Source organism: Xiphias gladius, chromosome 16 (genome assembly GCF_016859285.1).
Source record: "Xiphias gladius isolate SHS-SW01 ecotype Sanya breed wild chromosome 16, ASM1685928v1, whole genome shotgun sequence".
Taxonomy (NCBI): Eukaryota; Metazoa; Chordata; class Actinopteri; order Istiophoriformes; family Xiphiidae; genus Xiphias; species Xiphias gladius.
The window spans coordinates 23,550,139-23,570,814 of record NC_053415.1 but is presented as its reverse complement, the minus strand read 5'-3'; the positions used below and the strand labels follow the sequence as shown (position 1 = coordinate 23,570,814).

At 42.5% G+C, this 20,676-nt stretch overlaps 2 protein-coding genes and 1 long non-coding RNA gene across 6 annotated transcripts; all 3 read left to right on the top strand.

The window, feature by feature from the left end:
- Positions 1-15: 15 nt before the first annotated feature.
- On the top strand, positions 16-2,030 carry LOC120801738. Of its 2 annotated transcripts, none has more exons than XR_005709127.1 (3): positions 16-181; positions 802-871; positions 1,018-2,030. It is a non-coding gene; the product is annotated as an uncharacterized LOC120801738 (long non-coding RNA). The 2 variants fall into 2 exon arrangements; XR_005709126.1 differs by having other exon boundaries at positions 772-871.
- Positions 2,031-2,125: 95 nt separating this feature from the next.
- Positions 2,126-14,083, top strand: si:rp71-68n21.9 (kelch-like protein 9). Of its 3 annotated transcripts, none has more exons than XM_040148995.1 (11): positions 2,126-2,329; positions 3,656-3,709; positions 5,105-5,247; positions 5,690-5,883; positions 6,362-6,494; positions 7,016-7,212; positions 7,520-7,595; positions 7,902-8,459; positions 8,629-8,808; positions 9,153-9,266; positions 11,956-14,083. In XM_040148995.1, exons 2-11 carry the CDS (start codon positions 3,705-3,707, stop codon positions 12,450-12,452), a joined length of 2,097 nt encoding a protein of 698 aa, XP_040004929.1. In that variant the 5' UTR covers positions 2,126-2,329; positions 3,656-3,704; the 3' UTR covers positions 12,453-14,083. The 3 variants fall into 3 exon arrangements, with proteins under 3 accessions (XP_040004929.1, XP_040004930.1, XP_040004928.1); XM_040148996.1 differs by lacking the exon at positions 2,126-2,329 and adding an exon at positions 2,342-3,448; XM_040148994.1 differs by lacking the exons at positions 2,126-2,329; positions 3,656-3,709 and having other exon boundaries at positions 5,145-5,883.
- Positions 14,084-15,968: 1,885 nt separating this feature from the next.
- On the top strand, positions 15,969-19,829 carry hsd3b1 (hydroxy-delta-5-steroid dehydrogenase, 3 beta- and steroid delta-isomerase 1). The gene is made up of 3 exons (XM_040149361.1): positions 15,969-16,546; positions 17,108-17,272; positions 18,427-19,829. Exons 1-3 carry the CDS (start codon positions 16,396-16,398, stop codon positions 19,236-19,238), a joined length of 1,128 nt encoding a protein of 375 aa, XP_040005295.1. The 5' UTR covers positions 15,969-16,395; the 3' UTR covers positions 19,239-19,829.
- The last annotated feature ends 847 nt before the right edge of the window (positions 19,830-20,676 follow it).

Below are 20,676 nucleotides of genomic sequence, written 5' to 3'. Positions count from 1 at the left end.
AAAAGCTGGTCTCCACGTAACCGAAACTAAGCACTGTTTCTGTAAAGTACAATGGCCTCGTTATACCTTGGTCTCCGTTGCAAACAGATTGACGCACTGTCAGAGATTGTGGACACGGTGCAGGGCAGGATCGAGGTTTATCTGGACGGAGGCATCAGGACAGGAAGTGATTTACTGAAAGGTACGCCAGCAGCACTGATTTTATTGTGTGTGATACCCTGTGTGCATGTGTCTTTTGAGATTAATTATAGCCACATTAAACTGTTTCTTTTCGTTGAAATGTTATCGCTGACAAACATCTGGCTACCTTGACATATTTCCTCTCCTGTTTACATTCCAACCCACATGTACAAGCCCCACATACTAACCACTGTCCTTGACTGCTAAAGTTTATCCTTAAAAGTCGCCGATAGTGTTGGAGCCAAGGCGTCGGCCTCAGCCTAAGGTTGACACAGTCTAAACTGTCCTTGACAGTGTAGTTACCATTTGTTACCAAATGTCAATAAAGTCAAGATTCTGATGCACTGTGTCTTTTGCAGACAGAATCAAAATGAACAACAGCCCTAGTGTGTGGGATGTAGAGTCACAGTTTACGTAAATTAAAACGTCTTTATTTGTCTGGGGTAGTAAAAAAAAAAAAGTAAATGAATGGAAAATGAAGGTTTTCTAGGAGGACAGAACAGTAACATCTTCCAAACTAAAGTTGATGTGTATTGATGTTGATTCTATAGGTAGATTATAGAATTACAGATTGTATTTTGTCTTTTGTAGTAATTCTTGTTCCTCTGGGTGATCTCTCAGGGTGAGGAGGGAGTGAGGGAAGTACTGCAAATCCTAAATGATGAGTTCCGTCTGTCCATGGCTTTGTCAGGTGAGTTAGAGATGTCAGGTCAAGTCACTAAAACTGAAAAGTGATCAGTGTAGCCCTGCTAACATATTTTATGCCAAAACAAGAAAAACAGCAATATTCTGTCTCAACTCAAACAACAATGGCGTTTGTATATTTGCCTCATTCAGGTTGCAGGAACGTGGCCGAAATCAACAGGAACCTCATTCAGTTCTCCAAACTCTAAGTTGCCAGCACAGGGCGGGACTGAGGATGATAACGGCACCTACTGAAGAGGACTCGCTACTGAATCCAACCTGAAGTGTTGAACAAGAGCCTGAGACTGCATCATGACCAACTGAAAGATGTTCGCCTCAGAACTCATGTCTTTATCATGTCAAGGAAACGCGATATATGCAAGCAGCTTCCGTCATTTGGAAATGACTTGTGTCTGACATCCAATATGTATTCATGCCAAAGTGTAAGAGTGAGAGTGTGTCTTGGGAAAGCTGAGGATCGCGGCAGATTTAGCAAATAAATAATCAAAGTGATTTTGCTTTTAGCATTGGAGCGCATGGAGGCGCTTATCATGCAACCAACGGTTTGAAATGCTGCCAGTGCTTGTGGTTTAATAAACACCTGATGAGGTGATGTAGATTTGTTGTTTTTTTCTGGATCTGTTAATCACTGGCGAAAACAGATGAAGACGTAGCAGAAGTCTGTCTTTTGTTTTTGTTTCCCAAATGTAGACTCAAGGGGAATTACGTGGACAGTAATTCTGTTTTAATGCAGGGAAGATTCAAGTGCAGTAGTCTGATCAAGAGTGTGGGCACACAATTGCCACAACATCTTCACAAGATACAGCTGTTCACTCTATTGTGTTTTAATTCCCTAATGAAATATAATGTAGTCCAAGTTTCCCAATGAACAGGACAGGAAAACTAACCTGATCAGTGCCTGAACCTTGTTACAGCTACAGGCCAGATTCCCACCGGCATCTAGAAAACACAATGAACTATGAAAAAGGTCAAATGACCATTTTGTCTATTGTCTTTGCATGGGATTTTGTTGAGTATGTTACATGGTTTCAGCTTTCATCCAGCAAAAGACATGAAAACACTATCAAACAGTAAGAATAAATGCTAAAAAAAAGTTTCAGACAGTACATCTATCCATTTGGGTTATCATGTTTGTCTTATCTCGCAAATCAGAGGCCTGCTTGTGAAACCTTATGCTTATTTCAGTGACAGTATCGTTGAATGTGACACACTGGGGTGGGGAGCAGCGAGATGCGGAAAGACACAGACAGTGAGAAAGAGAAGTTGCACAGGAAGTGACTGAGGTCTCGGTTAAGCTAAAGAAACGGTGATGCTCACCGAGACGCTTCAGGTCTCAGCAGCAGACATTTTCTGCTCTCATCTTCCACTCAAGAGTTCGGGTTGGTTAGACGAACAGGCTGGAGGGAGGCCTCGGGTCCAGTCTGCTGCGGAGGATTTCTTCCAGGTAGGTCACCCGAAGATGTCCCTTTTGTACATGTTTTAGATCCGGCTCTGTGTGGGGCACCTGCAGGCACCGTACACGATGATGCACAGCACCACAAAGTCATATGTGTGTATTCATACGGTTCTGTTTCAGCTCTACAGGAAGACAGACTTAGCCCTGCAGTGCAGCACTTCACTTTGCTCGTTTCAGTTCTGATAAGTATTTACGACACTGAGCTGCTCTGCCATGTCATTATTACACTGGTCAGTTGAGAAAGAGCCTGAGTGTGGTAACTGCATGTCACCGTTTTTTATGTAAGAGGTGATTCCAGGTGGACTGCTGAAAACTGGAGGTGAAAGCAAAATGACTTGCTTTTAAATTCCTTATCAAGAAAGTCCTTTATCCATTACGGTGGGACGTGAAGAGTTCACGTAAGAGCAGTGAAACATTGATAAATGGCTCTTTTTTTGACCAAGTTCCACTTTGTTACACATCGTTATCACATCGTCGTCGCCGTCGTCAAAACAAAAAAAACACACAGTCATCCACACATTTGCTCCACACATTTCTCTGTGTATTAATGTGACGGAGGCAGCCCGTGTCACCATTTTAGAAAAGAGTTTTATCGCCGATTTGCCCTGTTCCCCCCCGTCGGCTGATTTCCTTTGTTGCGTGCCTGCTGGGATTCGTGTAGATGAAGAGTGCGAAGATGTCACGTTAAGTGCCACCAGCTGTTCTGTGTTTTCATACTAAGAAGGCCCCTTTCCAAATCTTGCTGGAGCTGAGTGTGCTTACAAAATTCCACGCATTAAAAAAAAACAAAAAAAAAACAGCAACCACAAAGCCTCTGACAAGGCTGATTTTAACTACCTATAAGTGTTTTAGTGCTCAGCAAACACAGTAAATAAAACCTCACAGAGTCGACACTGACCAAAAAATGTGGCATTCGTATCATGAGACGTGAATGCTGCTTGGCGATGTAACATATGCCCAAGTCCAGTGAAGCTTCTACCGTCGGCCAACGACGGAGGCCACATCAAACACACAGAATTTATCACAGCGTTTGATATGCCACGAAAAAGAAAAACGTTGCATCGGGAAACTTTGAGACGGCTCCGAGTGACCTGTACGGGTAAAGAGGTGAGTCATCTCACAGAAGACTCGACCGTTTTGCATTTCGCACGGATAAACTTGCACAAAAGTGAACGTCTGATTGTAGTCAGATGTAGACTAGAAAAACATTTACTTCCTCTGGGGGCAAAACAGCATGCTCTATAGGACCAAATAATCCTGTGTTGCCCAAGAAATAGCTTTCTGTCCACTAAAACTCTTGTTGTGTCTTCGTAGGAAGTCTTACCAGCGAAACCACAGCCCTCATCACGAAGAGGCCAATGAAATGGGGTAAGGTTTTTTTTTGGGGGGGGGGGGTCTCAGTGTTTCCTTTTTATAAAATTCAATATTTCTATTCTTTATATTGCATACTGTTTTGCCATATTTCATCACCCTTGTATAATATAAAATAAAAACTAGCTAAGGAATTCATTGAATTTACGACTTACTGGAGCTGAGTCTTCAGCTTTGACACAAAATCACAGAAGGTAGAAGTGTTTGATTTTCACCGTGTCTGAGCTTCAACCATTTTGTAGCCTCCATTCTGATCCCAGCTAATGTGCAACAGCTCCAACGCTCTGACTGACAGGGACACATTTATTAAAGATTTATTAGGTCATTTTTGAGAACATAAAGACAGTTTTACCTAAATATTTAATCATTTGGATTCCTGAATACTTATTGTTACATTCTATTCTACAGATTATAATGAACAAATCAGTCAATAACTGCTTAAAATTTAAATGTGTGTACGAACACACTTCAAAAGCGTGAAAAATACATCAGGAAGATGATTTGGTTGTTTTCCAGTGGTGTTCTGTTAATCAGTGTGACAGCAGGTTCCAGTCCTGTGGTTAAAATTTTAGTGATGGGCTAGGTTTTGTTTAGTGCTTATCAAATCAATTATATGTTTAAAAAATTAATAAGAGAAAACTGTTTTTTGTTTTTTTGTTTGTCCTTCACTAATTCCAGAAATGTTCTGCCTTCTTTCTGAAAACAGAAAATTGAACCATTGTCTTAGGCTTAAGGTACTATAAAATAATGAATCCTTTTCTTTCTCTGAATATTATGTTTATTCTTAATTTTACTTACGACTTACTGTACATGAGTAGCTCGGCAGGAAACAGTTATAAGAGAAGAGGTGGTTTGGCTGCAAGACCCTTTTCAGGTCACGGGATACGCAATAGCCTATAAAACAGTTAACGGACCTCTGTCAGCTTGGTTGACGAGGCAGGTAATCATCTCCATTAAACAAACAGTTCAGATTAGAGATGGTTAAATTTAGGCTTTGGGCCATGAAATGAGTTGAAGTCTGACAATTTTGCTGAAGAAAGTGGTATTTGTTCACAACCTGAGAAGAGGTGCTGAGAGAAGAGGAATAAAAGTCTATAATTCATATGAAACTGCCAAAACAGTCAATGTAACTTTCAAAATAAATCTCTGCTCGTGTTTGGTAAGCTCACTACTCATGTGCTAGTTTTGCCCTCGAAGTCATTAAATTGATTTTTGCATAATAGGTTTTATAAAATCACATCCATGAAGCTGTTCTGGATGCAGACTCGGCACCTTAACACAAAGCCGGATGCCTCTGAACATCACTTTAGTCACGACGTTAACTGCTTGGGGGAGCAAAATGACATAGGAAATCACAGCCTGTCCTTGCACCATGGGCTCCTCCCCCTGTAGGGGAAACGGAGACGACAGCAGGCCGGGGAGGCTGAGCCGCAGACTGTCTCGCCTGGGCAGCAGGCATCAGTCCAGGGATCCACCGAGACCTCCAGCTCTGCCACAGATACCTCCTGCTCCGAATGACAGACCTGTTCAACAAGGTGCGCTCTCTGTAGCTTTCGATTTTATGTTGTAATTTATTAATCCCAGCTGAAAGGAGACAGGGGAGACATTCACGCACTGATATGAGATCTGTACCAGAAGTATTCACAGAGCAAATGAGTGTAAACAACAGCAACAACGAAAAACGTGACACTAACTATGACTAACTACAACTTTTCAGTAAGGCTTACATATCAATATATCAAAAAATATAACACGGACAGGGGCTGTTCTGCATGGTGAGTACTTTTACTGTTGTTGCTAGTACTTCTATACATGACAGGAATAGAGTATCAGGTTGGAAGCTTTATAGGCATCAGGGAGACCATCAAGCAAACACACATTTAAGTAGCTCATCAATCCATGTACCTGCAGCAACAACGGTATCCCGACCTTCCTCATCTCTCAATATCTGTTCTCCATTTGGGTTTGGCGCTACAGATGAGAGGCCTTCTCCACCAGCCCCTGCTCCACTTCCACTTCCTGCTCCAGCTCCAGCACCGGCCCCTGTTCCTCTCTCCCTGCCCATGGAAAGGCAGCCTAAATGCCCGGACAAAGCAACCAAGCCCAAACTTCCCCCTCGGCCGCTGTCCAAGGTGTTCAGCAGCACTGAACACGGAGAAGCCGTGTTGAAGGTATGTTATTGTGACTTATAGACCGACGGAATGGCTCATGGCTATGATTTTATTTTAAGGCACAAAAGTAGAAGAGAACAACTGTTTTTTCTACAAAGTGGTATAATGTTTTCTCAAAACAAGGCCGACATTACACTTAAAATGTGATCACGCCTGTCACGAAGGATTTTATTTACTTTATTTCTTTAATTTAAAAGAATTTGTCTTACACTCAACTGAAGGTGACGAAATGATTTTTTTCTCTAGCTGTCTCTAGCTGTTTAAGTGTCCTCCCCCTGTTCGGTGCATATTGTAGTCTATGGAATATTACCCACCAAATCCATCCCCCCACTAAAGAGGCTGAGAGGAATCCAGTAGAGGCCACCAAGCCCCCCCCCAGGAATTTCTTAACAGTATTGATCCTGATAAAGAAATGTTAAAATGCAACATGCCAAGCTATTCATGACAAGTATTGTTTCGTTTTGTTTTTATCTCACAGGGCTTTGATACCTTTCGGGCAGATAAGTCTCTCTGTGATGTTGTCTTGGTTCCGGGGAACAGCAACGAAGCTTTCCCAGTACACAGAGTCATCATGGCTTCATCCAGCGACTATTTCAAGGCAATGTTCACAGGTGAGTGGTCTTCTCTCGTGCGGCTGAGGGCGGACGACACAAACAAACCTGGGTGAGCTAAAGCCAACCTCAACACCAGTGTCAAAGATGCTTTTATTACACAATATGTTGAGCCACCTTGTGTGGGATTGTAAAGCCTAAATAGTAATACTGACTCGTTTTTACCAACTGATGTCGATGCTTCAGTGTGGAAGGTAGACATAGGGTGCCAACACAAATACTTTCACTTTCAAATAAACATTCACAAATCCTAAAAGAGAAGAGGAAGGACGTGTTGACATTCTGACTCACTTCTGCATTATACTACCTTTCGGCTGCAGCTTCACAGAAGACATTTTAATTTCAAGAAATTAACTTCAGTACTTTATTCATCTCCTGTGGTTTATGTACGAGCAGCTAATCAGTCCTGCTGACTGTGCACTTTGGCACCATGCCTGCGCAAGACAAACCTTCTGATATGACGCGGAATCCTTCTTTCACCTTGTCCTTGTCCCTGTGTACTTGTTTTTTTCCTTGTTCAGGAGGCATGAGGGAGCAGGAGATGAGAGAGATCAAGCTGCATGGGGTCACTAAGTCGGGTTTAAAGAACATTATAGACTTCATTTACACATCCAAGGTCAGCCTCGACATGGGTAATCTCCAGGACACCCTGGAGGCTGCAAACTTCTTGCAGGTCATGCCTGTGCTGAGCTTCTGTAATCAGCTCCTGAGCAGTGAGGTGAGAGGTCTCTGTTTCAGATTAATGTGATCACTCCTCGCTTCTGCAAAGTTGCATCAATTCATTAATTATATTCAGGTACACTGAAGGTCTAGCTCATTAACCTGTCCTTGCCATCCACGCCTCCTCAGTACAGAACATACAGAATATACACTATACAGTACAGAATAAAAAACTTTATGAATGAGCCATGTATGTGACTGTTAATAGTTGCAGCAGCAAAACAGGGAAAGTAATGTAGAACAGTTCATTTTTTATTGTTGTATTATTTTAATCCATCCGTTTTCTGTCTTGCTCTTCGGCGTAGATCACTATCGATAACTGTGTGGAGGTTGAGCACATCGCAACAGACTTGCTTCTGGAGGATGTTCAGCTGAATATAGGTGAGAGATATGAAACTTATCTCAGAGCACCGTAACGGAAGTACAATCTTCATCATATCAGTCTAGAATCAAAGATGTGGTGGAAGGTGAGATTAGAACAGGGCTTCTGGATCAGGGTGGTTAAACTCTTACAACCCTCAGAATTCCCTGAAACCAGTCCATTATCATCAACAACTTATTCATTATTAAAACGTAGCGCAAGATCACTAAAATGTATTCTACCCGGCTTCCTTTTGCCTCAAAAACTAAAATAGACTGACAGATTATCATTATTATTGTGGATCCTCTTTGTTCTATCAAACCTAGGTGAGTTTGTGAGCCAGAACCTCTCCGTGTTGGTGCAGTGTGGCCGTTACCTCCAGCTCTCCGAGACCAGCATTGCCAACGCCCTGGCCAGCAACTCGCTGGAAGGTTTCTCTGAACTGGAGCTCTACTACATCGCCAGACAATGGCTGGAACACGAGCCCCTTAAACGTCGCTCATCTGTCCATGCCTTAATGCGCCACGTTCGCTTCCCACTGATGAGCCCCAGTGAGCTGATTCAAATCTCCCAGGAAGATGAAGAAGGAGGCGACTCCATGATGCGCTCTGAGACGGCCTGTGTGAACCTCCTGCTGGAGGCCAGCAACTACCAGATGATGCCTTTCATGCAGCCAGCCCTGCAGACTGAGCGGACACAAATACGCTCAAACTCCACGCATATTCTGGCGCTGGGCGGTGTGATGCGACAGCAGCTGGTGGTGAGCCGGGAGCTGAGGCTGTATGATGAAAAGACCGAGCACTGGAGAGCCCTGAAGCCCATGGAGGTACCACGCTACCAGCATGGTGTGGCTCTTCTAGGCGGCTTCCTCTTCATCGTTGGAGGTCAGTGCACCAACTGTATACCGTACCGTACACTGCACACACTCTCAGGATAGTGATAGTGATATTCACTTCAAGCTGTTATTTACACCTCTTGTGTTCACCTCCTTTTTGTTATTTGAGAAGAAACATTTTTACACGAAAAAGTTAGATTGCGCTCGTCCCTTCTCAGGCCAGAGCACATACGACACCAAGGGTAAGACAGCCATAGACAGCGCCTACCGCTATGACCCGCGCTTCGACAAGTGGCTTCAGATTGCTTCACTCAACGAGAAGAGGACCTTCTTCCACCTCAGCGCTCTGAAGGGGAAACTGTTGGCGGTTGGAGGCAGGAATGCCTCAGGAGAGATCGGTGAGCTGCTACTAATTCTTGTTCTACTTCTGTTCTCAGTACTGCTCTTACCAATGTCAGTAGATAAATTGATCATTCATTTCCATCATTCATTTCCGTCATTCATTTTAATTAATGCAATCCATGAAGAACTGCAGTTTAAATTACTTTTTTACTTTTCTGCTTCTAACTCCCACCACTGCTGCTACTATCCCTGCTCTTTACTACAACTATGGTAGTAAGGAGTTTTTGTCACTGTACAAAAAACAAACATATGCGAATCAGGATTCTTTTATTGCCCGTGGACAGACAGACTCACGCTTAACTAATATTGAACCCAACTGTCTCTCTGTCGCTCCGATCAGACACAGTGGAGTGCTACAACCTGAAGAAAAATGAGTGGACATTTGTTGCCAGTATGGTGGAGCCTCACTATGGACATGCTGGAACTGTACACGGGGACCTCATGTACATTTCAGGTGAAAAAACACTGTTCAGCACACTGTCATTGGTCACCTTTATTGGCTTAAAGTGTTTTCAGAAAGAACAGAAACCCCTTTAAAAAAATCTGATTTATTCACATCAACTTGACCGCCTGTATTTATGAACTGACTCTGTGTGTGTGTGTGTGTGTGTGTGTGTGTGTGTGTGTGTGTGTGTGTGTGTGCGTGCGTGCGTGCGTGCGTGCGTGCGTGCGAAATGTGCTGAATCCCGGTCTCAGTTCGCGCCACCTAGAACAAATTTGGGCATCGGTGTATTGATGTGTGTGTAGAGGGCACTGTTTGTGCAGAAAAGCAATGTACTAATGTGTGTGTGACTGGGTGAATGCGGCAGTAGTGTAAAGCGATTTTGAGTGGTCGATAAGACTAGAAAAGCGCTATATAAGTGCAGTGCAGTCCATTTACTCCCTCCGATGGAGTGTTTGGCCACTCACCTTTGACCACACACACACACTGGAAACAAAATCCATTTATAAACTGCTTATTAATATTTAAAAACACAGACTTGATGGATTATTGTGTAACCTATAATTAATTTACTAATTTTAACATTTATAGGTGACATTTTCGGATGGCTTATTACAAACTGAGAAACCCATTACCCGTTATTAATGGCTTACTAACATTAAAAAACCGCATAAAAAATGACTACGCTTTTGTTAATGACTTACTAACATATATACCGGCAGACCTGATGGTTCCCTAATGACTTTCAGGGAAGGTTCATGGTCATTGTCAGACTTGCAAGAAGCTTGCATTTGTGGTAAAAAGAAACCAACATTAACTGTTTGTTTGACGCATGTTTTGGAGACAAGACCATTCTTTCACCCACCAGACTTCTCCGCCTGTACAAGCAGCCATGTCATGGGACAATCACTATTCACACAATCGGTACAGGTCACTTGTCAAAAATTATCTATTTTAAGTGTTTCAATAAATGACCTGTTGCTTCTCTGGTTAGAACATTCCTGTAATGTTGCAATCAGGACATCCATGATTGGAAGTGATTAAAATTGTTGATTAAAACGTAATCAAATTTCACACGAGCAGAAGAGGGCCGAAAAGCCTCGAGGAGTGCTCCAGCCCTGCAATCCAGAGAGCGAATTTAAACAGAAGTAGAAGCCATAACCGTGGATTTACTTAGTGTATTAATATCAAGCAGCTGGGTAAAACCTTCCTGTAAAGGCTGTTGGCTGTTGACATCATTAACTCTTAGACGAATGATGATTTTCTTGACCTCTTCTTGGCTACTTTTGAAATGTCACAAACCCTACATGCCATTAGATACAAGATTTTGACCTCCCTGCCATTAATATGGGAGTCCAACAGTCCAGTCCACCTTCGTACTCGGAGCACAGTAGACTTTGAAAGGATCCTTGAGTCTAAAAAGTATTCATAAACATCTAAACCTGTTTATGCAGATTCTTTCAATGACTGTCTAAAGGTTACAAAAAGTGTCAAAGCTTGCTTGGCTGGCCTATTTGAAACCACTTCCTGCTTAGCTGGAACTAAATGTCACAAGCTGTTTTAACCCTGATCTCAGGCAGTTTTCTTACCAACCTTGGACAGGAAGCCGTCCTTTTCATGTTGAGACCTGAAACTTAAGTTTCACATGTAGGACCGAGAAGCAGGAAACACGAAGACCTCTGGTTGAAGTGGGCCACATCGCTTTGCAGCAAAGTCAAAACCCACATCTCCATACTGCTATACTGTGTTGGTAACATATACCGTTTACCAGATAACAACACATACTTAGACACAACATCCTGTACATACTTACCTACTGTCTGCATTTCAGTCCACAAGACTGTTTTTGAGTTGCAACTCAGGCTCAGTGTAACCTAAACAAAAAATCAAGTACGAGGCAAGGGGTTGAAAGTTATAGGAAACTTGATATTGAATTGCATTTTTTTCCCCACATCTACAGTATATGTAGGTACTGTATATACCTAAATCACTGTCAAACTGAGGAGCGCCATTTGTGAAAAAGATTCAGAATATACAGCATCTAGCTTATCAAAGTGCCATGGCTAACACAAGCGGCTGCCTACTCGCAAAGCTGGCAGAGACAGCTCGACGTGACTATTGCATGTTTGTGTTATTTTGATTGTCAGTCTAGTATCTGTGGTGTCTCACACCTGCCCACCCCTGAGCTCTACTTCCAGCCCCTGCTAGATAATTTTTGACTATCCTCACGTGTACAGCGAGCTCGTGTGGGCTCCTGTGCTAGAAACAGCTGCTCACTCTTTCACATGAAGCAATGTTGTTTTGATTATGTCGCCGTGAATATCCATAAGCCATGAGCTAAAAGTGGCTGACAACGCAGAGCTGAAAAATGAATAGCAACGGAGCAGTGGTCGTTGGCAAACACCGGTCTTTTTGCGTACAGCATGCTTATAAAATTATCATTGTGGATAGCCGGCATCCCCTTGGATGCCAGAACATGAAAGAGCCGGTAAAAGAGAGAGAGCAGGAGGTGAATGGAAAAAAAACAACAATTAAAAGTCATAATTAGCTGCAGCCCTAAAATACACATATACCGAGTTTTGTTCACACTTAACACTTACTGTTCCTTTTAATAAAACAATTTTGATACCTGTAAGGTCTTTTATGTTTTTAATGTTTTTAACATACTGTAATATTTGTTGGATTCTCCTTTGTCAAACAGGTGGCATCACCCGAGACACCTTCCAGAGGGAGCTCTGGTGTTATGATCCCGCAGCCGACACATGGAGTCAGCGGGCCAACATGACAGAGCTCCGCGGCCTGCACTGCATGTGCACCGTCGGAGACAGACTCTATGTCATGGGCGGGAATCACTTCCGAGGCAGCAGCGACTACGACGACGTCCTGGGCTGCGAATACTACAGCCCCGAGACAGACCAGTGGACGGTGGTGGCGCCCATGCCTCGGGGCCAGAGTGACGTCGGTGTGACTGTGTTCAACGGGCAGATATATGTGGTGGGAGGGTATTCCTGGAACAGCAGGTGCATGGTCGACATTGTGCAGCGGTATGATCCAGAGCAGGACGTGTGGGACAGAGTGTTCAACGTGCTGGAGCCGCTGGGGGGGATTCGTGCCTGTACAATGACGGTTCACCTTCCGGAGGGGTCAGTGGATGAGGCTCAGATCCAGGAGTGCCCGCTGCTCACCGCAAAGAGTTGAGAGCCCACCACAGACTGGGGGGGGGTCTGACTTTTTTTTGACCTGCATGCTATGTCGAAAAGAGGGCGCAACAGGAAGTAGTTTGGGTTGCAAACACAGGCTGCAGGTGCAAGCATGGCTAGCTAGCTAACATTAGCATTCTATAGTGTGAAATTTCTACATCTTTCTATCAAACACTATCTTTAGTGCCATTTCCTGTCCATGCAGCATCTCTCCTGCTCTGCTGCTCGTGTTGTTTTGCTCTGCAGTTACAGCGTACAAGAGGAAACGCTCAGTGCATCCTCAATGAAAGGCCAAACACATTTTCACGGATCAAAGTTCAATCAGGTTTGGACTCTGAGGCAAAACAAGCCGGGATCAGTTAGACGGAAGGCGGATCCATCTGTATCTTTTCATTACTCTCTATTATTCTCATAAAGAGACCAAAAATGACACAGATCTTTCGTCAGTCATTTCACACAAGCTGAGAGGAATAAACTGAGCTCTGTGTGTCATAAAGTAGGATCAAGGAGTTTCTCAAACAAAAGCCACAACGTGGTTCATCCATGCTCTTTTTTAAGTTTCTGGATGATAATGGAGTTCTGTGGCACAAACATACATCATAAAGCTCGATCCCTCGATTTACAGGGTAATTTCGTCGTATGAATCAGGCACCGGTAAAATATTGGTGGTTCCTACTGTTATTTAAATGTAGGTACAGCTGAAGAAAACACGGCTATGGGGAACGAGGGAGAGGAAAGGAGAGTGTTTTTTTTTAAACATGGGCTCCAGTGCTGGGAACTGAACTGAAAAAACCTTGTTCTCATTGTTCAATTAAAGATATCATTTTGCAGCCCACATACCTTATTAGTACTGTGTAATGTAAAATGCACCCTGTAGTTTCACTCCCTAAAATTATTGCGGTGTGGAGGAATAAATACAATATAAAAGGGGAAGCTCAATTACTCCCACACTACAGGGATTTATTGTCATGTCTTCTACTAGACTGTGTGATTTGGAATAAGCACGAGGAAAGAAACGAGACTATATTTCTGAAAATTTGCTCCTAACAGGCATGTTCATCCACCACTGTAACAGCCTATAAGAAGGAAACGCCGGCGTAGAAAAACAAACAAGCCTTTCTCCATGCACAGCTATCGAAGGTTTCTCTTGTCGTCTGGAGAAACTACAAGTAATGTAATTATATAACACATAGATGAAGGTGGATAAAACATGGATAATCTTCAATGTTATTGAGGAACCTAGTAAAATTATATATATATAGATATATAATATCTATATATATATATATATCAGTGGTATGATGACAGCACCTTCTTCTTGGTATAATTTATTTTTCATTTCCTCTAAAACGCCCTTTTGTTCCTCTTGTTCCCCATAGTCTTGTTTTCTTCCACTGTACCTACTTTCAAGTACCGGTGGGAACCAGTAGTTATTTTATTGGTAGCTGATTCATACAAGGAATTTAAGCTGCAAATCACAGGCTGCATTACAAGGTGACACCAGTAACACAGGTGCAGTTTTGGTCTGAAGTTGTTTGTACCTAACGGCACTGTTAAAAAACCTACCTTGATGCCGCAAAACATGAATATAAAGCAAAGAAGCCTGTGATTCTTCTAGAAAAAAAACCACATGCCTTCCATAGAGCCTTTAAAGACTGTACTGCAGTTAGTTTGCCCATGTCCCCGGGTGATCTGAGCTTTTTATGGTTGAGAAAAAAAAGGTCATTAAAAAGTAAAGACAACACAGAGCCTCTGGATTTAATTGCTGTGCTGTGTTGCTATAATGCTCACTCAGGCAATTAATGTCATATGAGATGGTTTGTTATATTTTGTATATTTATACTGATATGTAGTGTTTCAAGATGAAAATAAAATGTTGATTCTGCACTTCATGTGACACTATCACATTATTCCCTGCCAGCGAAGGGCAAACTCCGATTAGCCTCGAGGACAACGGGAAAACCTGCGCACAGCTATCGAAGCTGCAAGCGTATTAAACGCACACACACATGCGAACACACACAAGACTCTCTGGCATGTCCGATGTAAGTGAATTACGATGAAACCACCCTTGAAACTTCATCCTTCACCTGCAGATAAGACGACACACAGCTGTGATATCGACTCCTGTGTCAGGGACTATAAATACTGAGAAGCAGACAGGTGCTACACATCTGATCGTAGGTCTGATCTGCTTGTCTTTCCTTTCAAAGGAACCTTGGAAAACTGTTCATCTGAGTCTCTAAACAAGGCGCTAACAAGGATCGGACCTTGTAGAGTCACATCAAGGCCCTTTAAAGCTGATATCTCATTTTGTCCTCTGCTGTTGTGGGGCACTGTGAAGACAAGGGTCTGAAATTTACAAAGTGTTCCTAAAATCGAATCAGCAATGTTACCCGATACACTGTGGGGTAGTTCCATTTTTGAAATGCATCATATCCTATTTGTTTATCATATTTTTTTACATCTAAAATCTTAATTTGCAAAATAACTACAAGCTACAGCTGTCAGATAACTGTTGCAGAGTAAATAAATACAATATTTCTCTCTGTAACGTAGGGCAATAGGAGTATGTAGTTGGAAAAAATTCCAAATACTCAAATAAAGTTCAAGTACCTCTGTACTGTACTTAAATACATTACTTTGGTAAATGTACTATGTTACTTTTCTACCACTGTTCAGCAGTAAACACTCTTCTGGATCATCAACTCCGAGAAACACAAAATATATTGTTTTCATTCCTTGTGTTAGTACGTCAAGTCAAGTCAAGTTTCATCAGTGGTGGAATGTAACTAAGTACATTTACGCAAGTACTGTACTTAAATACAAATTTTAGGTACTAAGGTTTTTCCATTTGGTGCCGGTTTTTTCACTTCTACTCCAGCTCATTTCAGAAGGAAAATTTATACTTTTTACTTAACCATGTTTACTCAATAGCTATAGTTACTAGTTACTTTTCAGTTCGAGATTTTTAAGTTAAAAGTAATGTTCAATTTATAATCAGCCTTTGTGCCGTCACTACTCGCTACCTTGGTCTCAAGGTCTTGTCCCCCAAGGAGGTCCACGAGGACGTGGTGGCAACGCCAGGGCACGGGTGCCCCTTCTTACAGCATAGTTAATTGGTGGGCCGCTGAATTCAAACGCGGCAGAGAGAGCCCGGAAGACGACCCCTGTCCCGGAGGGCCTGACGACATCACCACACGGGAGACCGTCGACGAGGTCCGTGACACGATCTTGAGGGGATCCGCATGCTTCCACGACCGCTGGACTAAGTGTGTATGTGTAAGAGGGGGGACTACGTTGTAAAAATAAATGTGCTAGGTTTTCTGAAAGCGACTCCCTTTAACTGAGGTCACAAACTTATCGATCACCCCTCGTGAGCAAAACACCTCATCACTTCTTCCTCCACTGAGTGTCAGTTATTTCGTTTCAGAAGAGGGTGTTTTTAAATGAGCCCATTAACTTGTGCCTTCTTGTTGTCTGCGTCACATGCTGAGTCTGCCCACCTCCCGAAACACAGTGGCATTCACTTACATAAAAGGAAATATCTTTCAACAGCTGTCTTTCAACTGTCCTTGGAAGTTTCATCCCCCATTTTGTCTGTCTCAGATTCTTTCATGGAGCAACAGAGTCCTTCCCACTTTTCCACACTGCCGAGAAGAAAATAATTAATTTTTTCTAGCCACTTTTCTGGGCTTACAAAAAGCGCGAGGACTGAGAGCGTGAAGGCAGACAGTACTGTCAGTCTCCCACCGACGGAATCTGAAACATTCCCGAACGCAAAAGCTGCATTCTCCTTTTTCTTTTCCTTTTCACTTTGAGCCTATTCTTCTGAGGAGGCTCGCCCAGACCTCTCTGAAAGAAGAGCATTGGAAGAGAAGGAATTTTTTTTTTTTTTTTTTCCCTTTTTGGTCCTCATACCAAGAGAGAATTACCCTGCAATGTCTCTGAGAGGTGATGTGTGTCTGGTGACGGGAGCCTGTGGATTCCTGGGAAAGAGGCTGGTGATGCTGCTGCTGGAGGAAGAGAATATGGCTGAGATTCGAATGCTGGACAAACACGTTGAGCCGCAATTTTTAAAGACTCTGGAGGGTAAAATCTGTCCAGCTACACTTTTTTTTTGTTTTTTGTTTTTTTTTGTCCTTTGTGCAGCCCAGATGAAATTTTTTGATACATTAAACACATTAAAAGTTCAGGAGGAGGTTTTTCTCAAATATCTATTTCATTTAAAAAAAACAAAAAACAAAACATTGATAGTACAGTATAAATCTGAATATAGGGGCTGACAGCATGAGGCTGTGATGATTAGTGGCACCTGTCAAACGCCACATAGCTACAGTAGGTGACGACAATTTGTGATTCCAGTAGAGCATTTCATTTTATTTTTCTTTTAACTAATCGGGGAAGAGTTCTGATACCACTGGGGTTCATGTAATTGTTTAACAACACATTAGATAAGCTCTTAAACACTCCAAGGCTGTTTTATATTTGTGCTGACTAAATTTTCACGGGACAGCAACTGTAGAAATATCTAAGGATAAAAAGCCCAAGAAAACGCTGTAGACATTGTTGCTATATATACAGTATATGTATGAACTGACCGAGCCTTATATTGTGTTGTGACATTTTATTCTTGATTTCACTTTGTGTAAGACTGTAGAGGCGACACAAAGCTGAGCGTTTTTGAGGGGGACATCAGGGACAGTGACTTTGTGAGAAGAGCCTGTCGCGGTGCATCCGTCATCTTCCACATCGCATCCATCATTGACATTAAGGAACCAGTGGAGTACAATGAGATGTATGGCGTCAATGTCAGAGGTAAGGATGTACCTTTCAATCCGCCGACCTCTCTACTGGGCAACGCCACGTTTTTTCTCTCACAGATTCGGCACATTTCAACAGACACAAGCTTCTCTCACAGCTTAACCCTGAGCTGAGAGTAACATCTGACCTTTTACACTTCAACTGACATTTCAGCTTCCCTCAGTGCTAACTCATTAACCAACTTTCAGCGCTTACACTGACTCCTCAAACAGCCTTAATGACTTACGTTGACCGACGCTTTAGCTGCTGTCACTGCCTACATTTCAACATATACTAACTCCGTTCAGTGTTTGCGTTTGACCTGACACTTGAACTGACAGTAACATATTTCTGTGCTTGCACTCCGACTGAAACTTCAGCTTTTTAAAGCACTTTACTGTAACTGCAACTGACCAAATCCTTTCAGTGTGTTCATCTTAACGTCCATTTCAAAACTTTACTCAGCATTTACACTTACGCTTAAACTAGAACTTCCACTCTGAGTCTTTTCATTGCCTCCACTTTAGGTGCAAAATTTACTTAAGTTTCAAATTTAGCCATTCCTGCCATTAAGGTTGCCAGATTGTGCTACGTTTATTTGGTTGGGAGGGTAAACATCGTTTTGGTCAGGCTGTGATCATTCGGGTTACTTTTTGTACCATTCAGGCTGCTTCCACCAAAAAAAAAAACAGCTATCACAGGGCCCTGAGCTCAACCTAGTATCCAGTGACTGCTAACTGATGACAGTCAAAATCAATTGTTTTGAAACCATGGTTTTGAGTCTGTCCAATTACATTGATGAAACAGCGGAGGATTGGAGGATCGGATCGCTTTTATGACGGCTGGGCGTGTTCTAAACTCCGACTGGACTTTTTGCAAATCCAATCTGGCAACACTGCCTGCCATACATTGTCATTTCAAAAGCTTTTAGATGTTTCAACGACTGTTTCTACAGTAGCTTTTCTAGTTTTTTGCTGTAGCCCCTGTCCTGAATAATAAAATGGCCGAATGCAAAGACTTAGTTTGTCTTCATTCTAATGTGTTAACTTTCTTGTTGTTGCAACACCAGAAGAAAGGTTTGCCCTCCTCTGAGATAAGAGAGAGAAGAAACTAGTAATTCAGATTTTTTTTTTTTTAGCTTAAATGAACTCAACAGCTTTGTTTTGCAGGAACACAGGTTCTTCTGGAGTCATGTATTCAGGAGAGCGTGACGTCCTTCATCTACACCAGCACCCTCGAGGTGATGGGACCAAACTCCAAGGGTGAACCAATAATTAACGGCAGCGAGGACACAATTTATGACTGCACTCTGAGGTTTTCCTACAGCAAGACCAAAAAGGAGGCTGAACAGAGAACCCTGCAGGCCAACGGCGAGGTGCTCCAAAACGGAGGGCGACTGGCCACCTGCGCCCTCAGACCTACGTACATCTTTGGGGACGGCTGCCGCTTCTTGCTTTACCACATGGGCAAAGGGATAGAAAACAAAGACGTGCTGTTGCGAATGTCTCTACCAGAGGCCCATGTGAATCCTGTCTATGTGGGCAACGTGGCTGTGGCTCATCTCCAAGCAGCTCGCAGCCTCAAAGATCCACAAATAAGAAATGCTGTTGGAGGAAAGTTTTACTTCATTTCCGATGATACACCGCCGGTGAGTTACTCGGACTTCAACCATGTCTTGTTGGCCTCTCTGGGCTTCAGCATTCAAAAGAAACTCCCGCTGCCGCTCTGCCTCCTTTATGTGGTCTGTTTCTTTTTGGAGATTCTGTGCAGGATGCTCCAACCTTTCATACGCATCGTCCCGCCGCTGAACCGGCAGCTCGTCACCTTGCTGAACACACAGTTCACCTTCTCCTATCAGAAAGCTAAGAAAGAACTGGGATACAACCCCAGATACAGCTGGGAGGAAGCACGCAAACGCACCATCGAATGGCTGGCCTCACAGTTGCCACTAGAGAGGGAACGAATAAGAGCTAATCGTTAAACGAAAGGTTGTTAGCACTACATCAACCCTGTCACCTTGAAATTACATTTATATACAACCAATTTGCAACAGCAAATACGTTTCGAGGAAAACGACTGGTTTAATGCAGAAAAAGTTTCCAGTGACTGTTTATTTAAACATAACCAAAACCACGAGCTTTCCCCACACTTACCCAAGGTGCTTTTGTTGCCTAAACCTAACCACAGACAGGGGTCTGGGTGCAGACACCGGGTCTCTGGTGTGACAGTCATGCACTTTGTACACCGGCCATCCACCATAAGCATCTCCTGGTGACTCTGCTGCTGTTAAGAAATGTAGTGCTTCATTCTAAAACAACAAAAAAAAAAGAAACGTGGCCTCTGAGCGAGGGATTATGTTGCCACCACAATGTAACTGAGCAAACCGTTTCGCAGTGTATGAATGTGATTTTTAAGAGACGGGTTCGACTATATTAAAATTGTGATAAACTGGATTTTTCACTAAAAACAGCAAATTTAAAATAAGTATGTTTATACTACATGTAATAATACATATTACCATGGTGATCGTCACTATTAAAGTTTCTTAAAGGCGGTACGCTTTGAATTTTCATGCTGTTATAGCATCTTTCAGATTGGTGTAATACGTTTATCATACTGTAGGTTTTTTTCCCGTTCATGTGATATTTCCACTAGGAGTCAACGAAGATACCTGCCCATGGGGGGGGTTTAACTGTGGCTCGGCTGCATGAGCTCTTCGTTCCTGCAGTACTTTTGGCTTGGCAGATAATCACCTCAGCCTCTTTAACTTGATTAACACATGAGGGAGAGGAGGACAGGACTCACAACACACTAAAAGCTTCGAAACAAACATTTGGATCTTGTAGCTTTGATTCATGAATGTTCAGTAGCACCTGTGATTCCTTTACTGTATGGCAATGTATGTGAATGGTATGTAGCCTTCACTATTAAAGTTCATGGGGAAAACTAAAAATATTTCTCAGTGTATATTTTTGTCTATATTTTGATGGGTAAGACTTTATAATAAGGGACCTAAACACATGTTTAAGTAATGCATAATTAATGCATGACTCACTTTTTGCAGGATGTACCCTGAATTTCTGTTGCTCAGCATTAAAAAAATTATCTGGTCGCTTTGAGTTTATGCTACCAGTTAACACTTAATGCATGCTCTGTTAATGATTATGAACTCATAGTAATTTCATACATCAATTATATATGCCGTCAAATTAGCTGTAATCCAGTTACGTGCAGTCGTTTATCCTCTCTGAAAGCAGAACACTACCTTCCCCGCACAGGAACATGTTTTTAACCAAGCTAGTGATGTAGTAATGTTGCCAAGTCACATTTAGATTCCTGACACAACATTGACATACCAAAGTTTGCTATTTCATTTCACTGCACTGTAAACTGTTGATGCACAGGCAGACTTAGAAAAG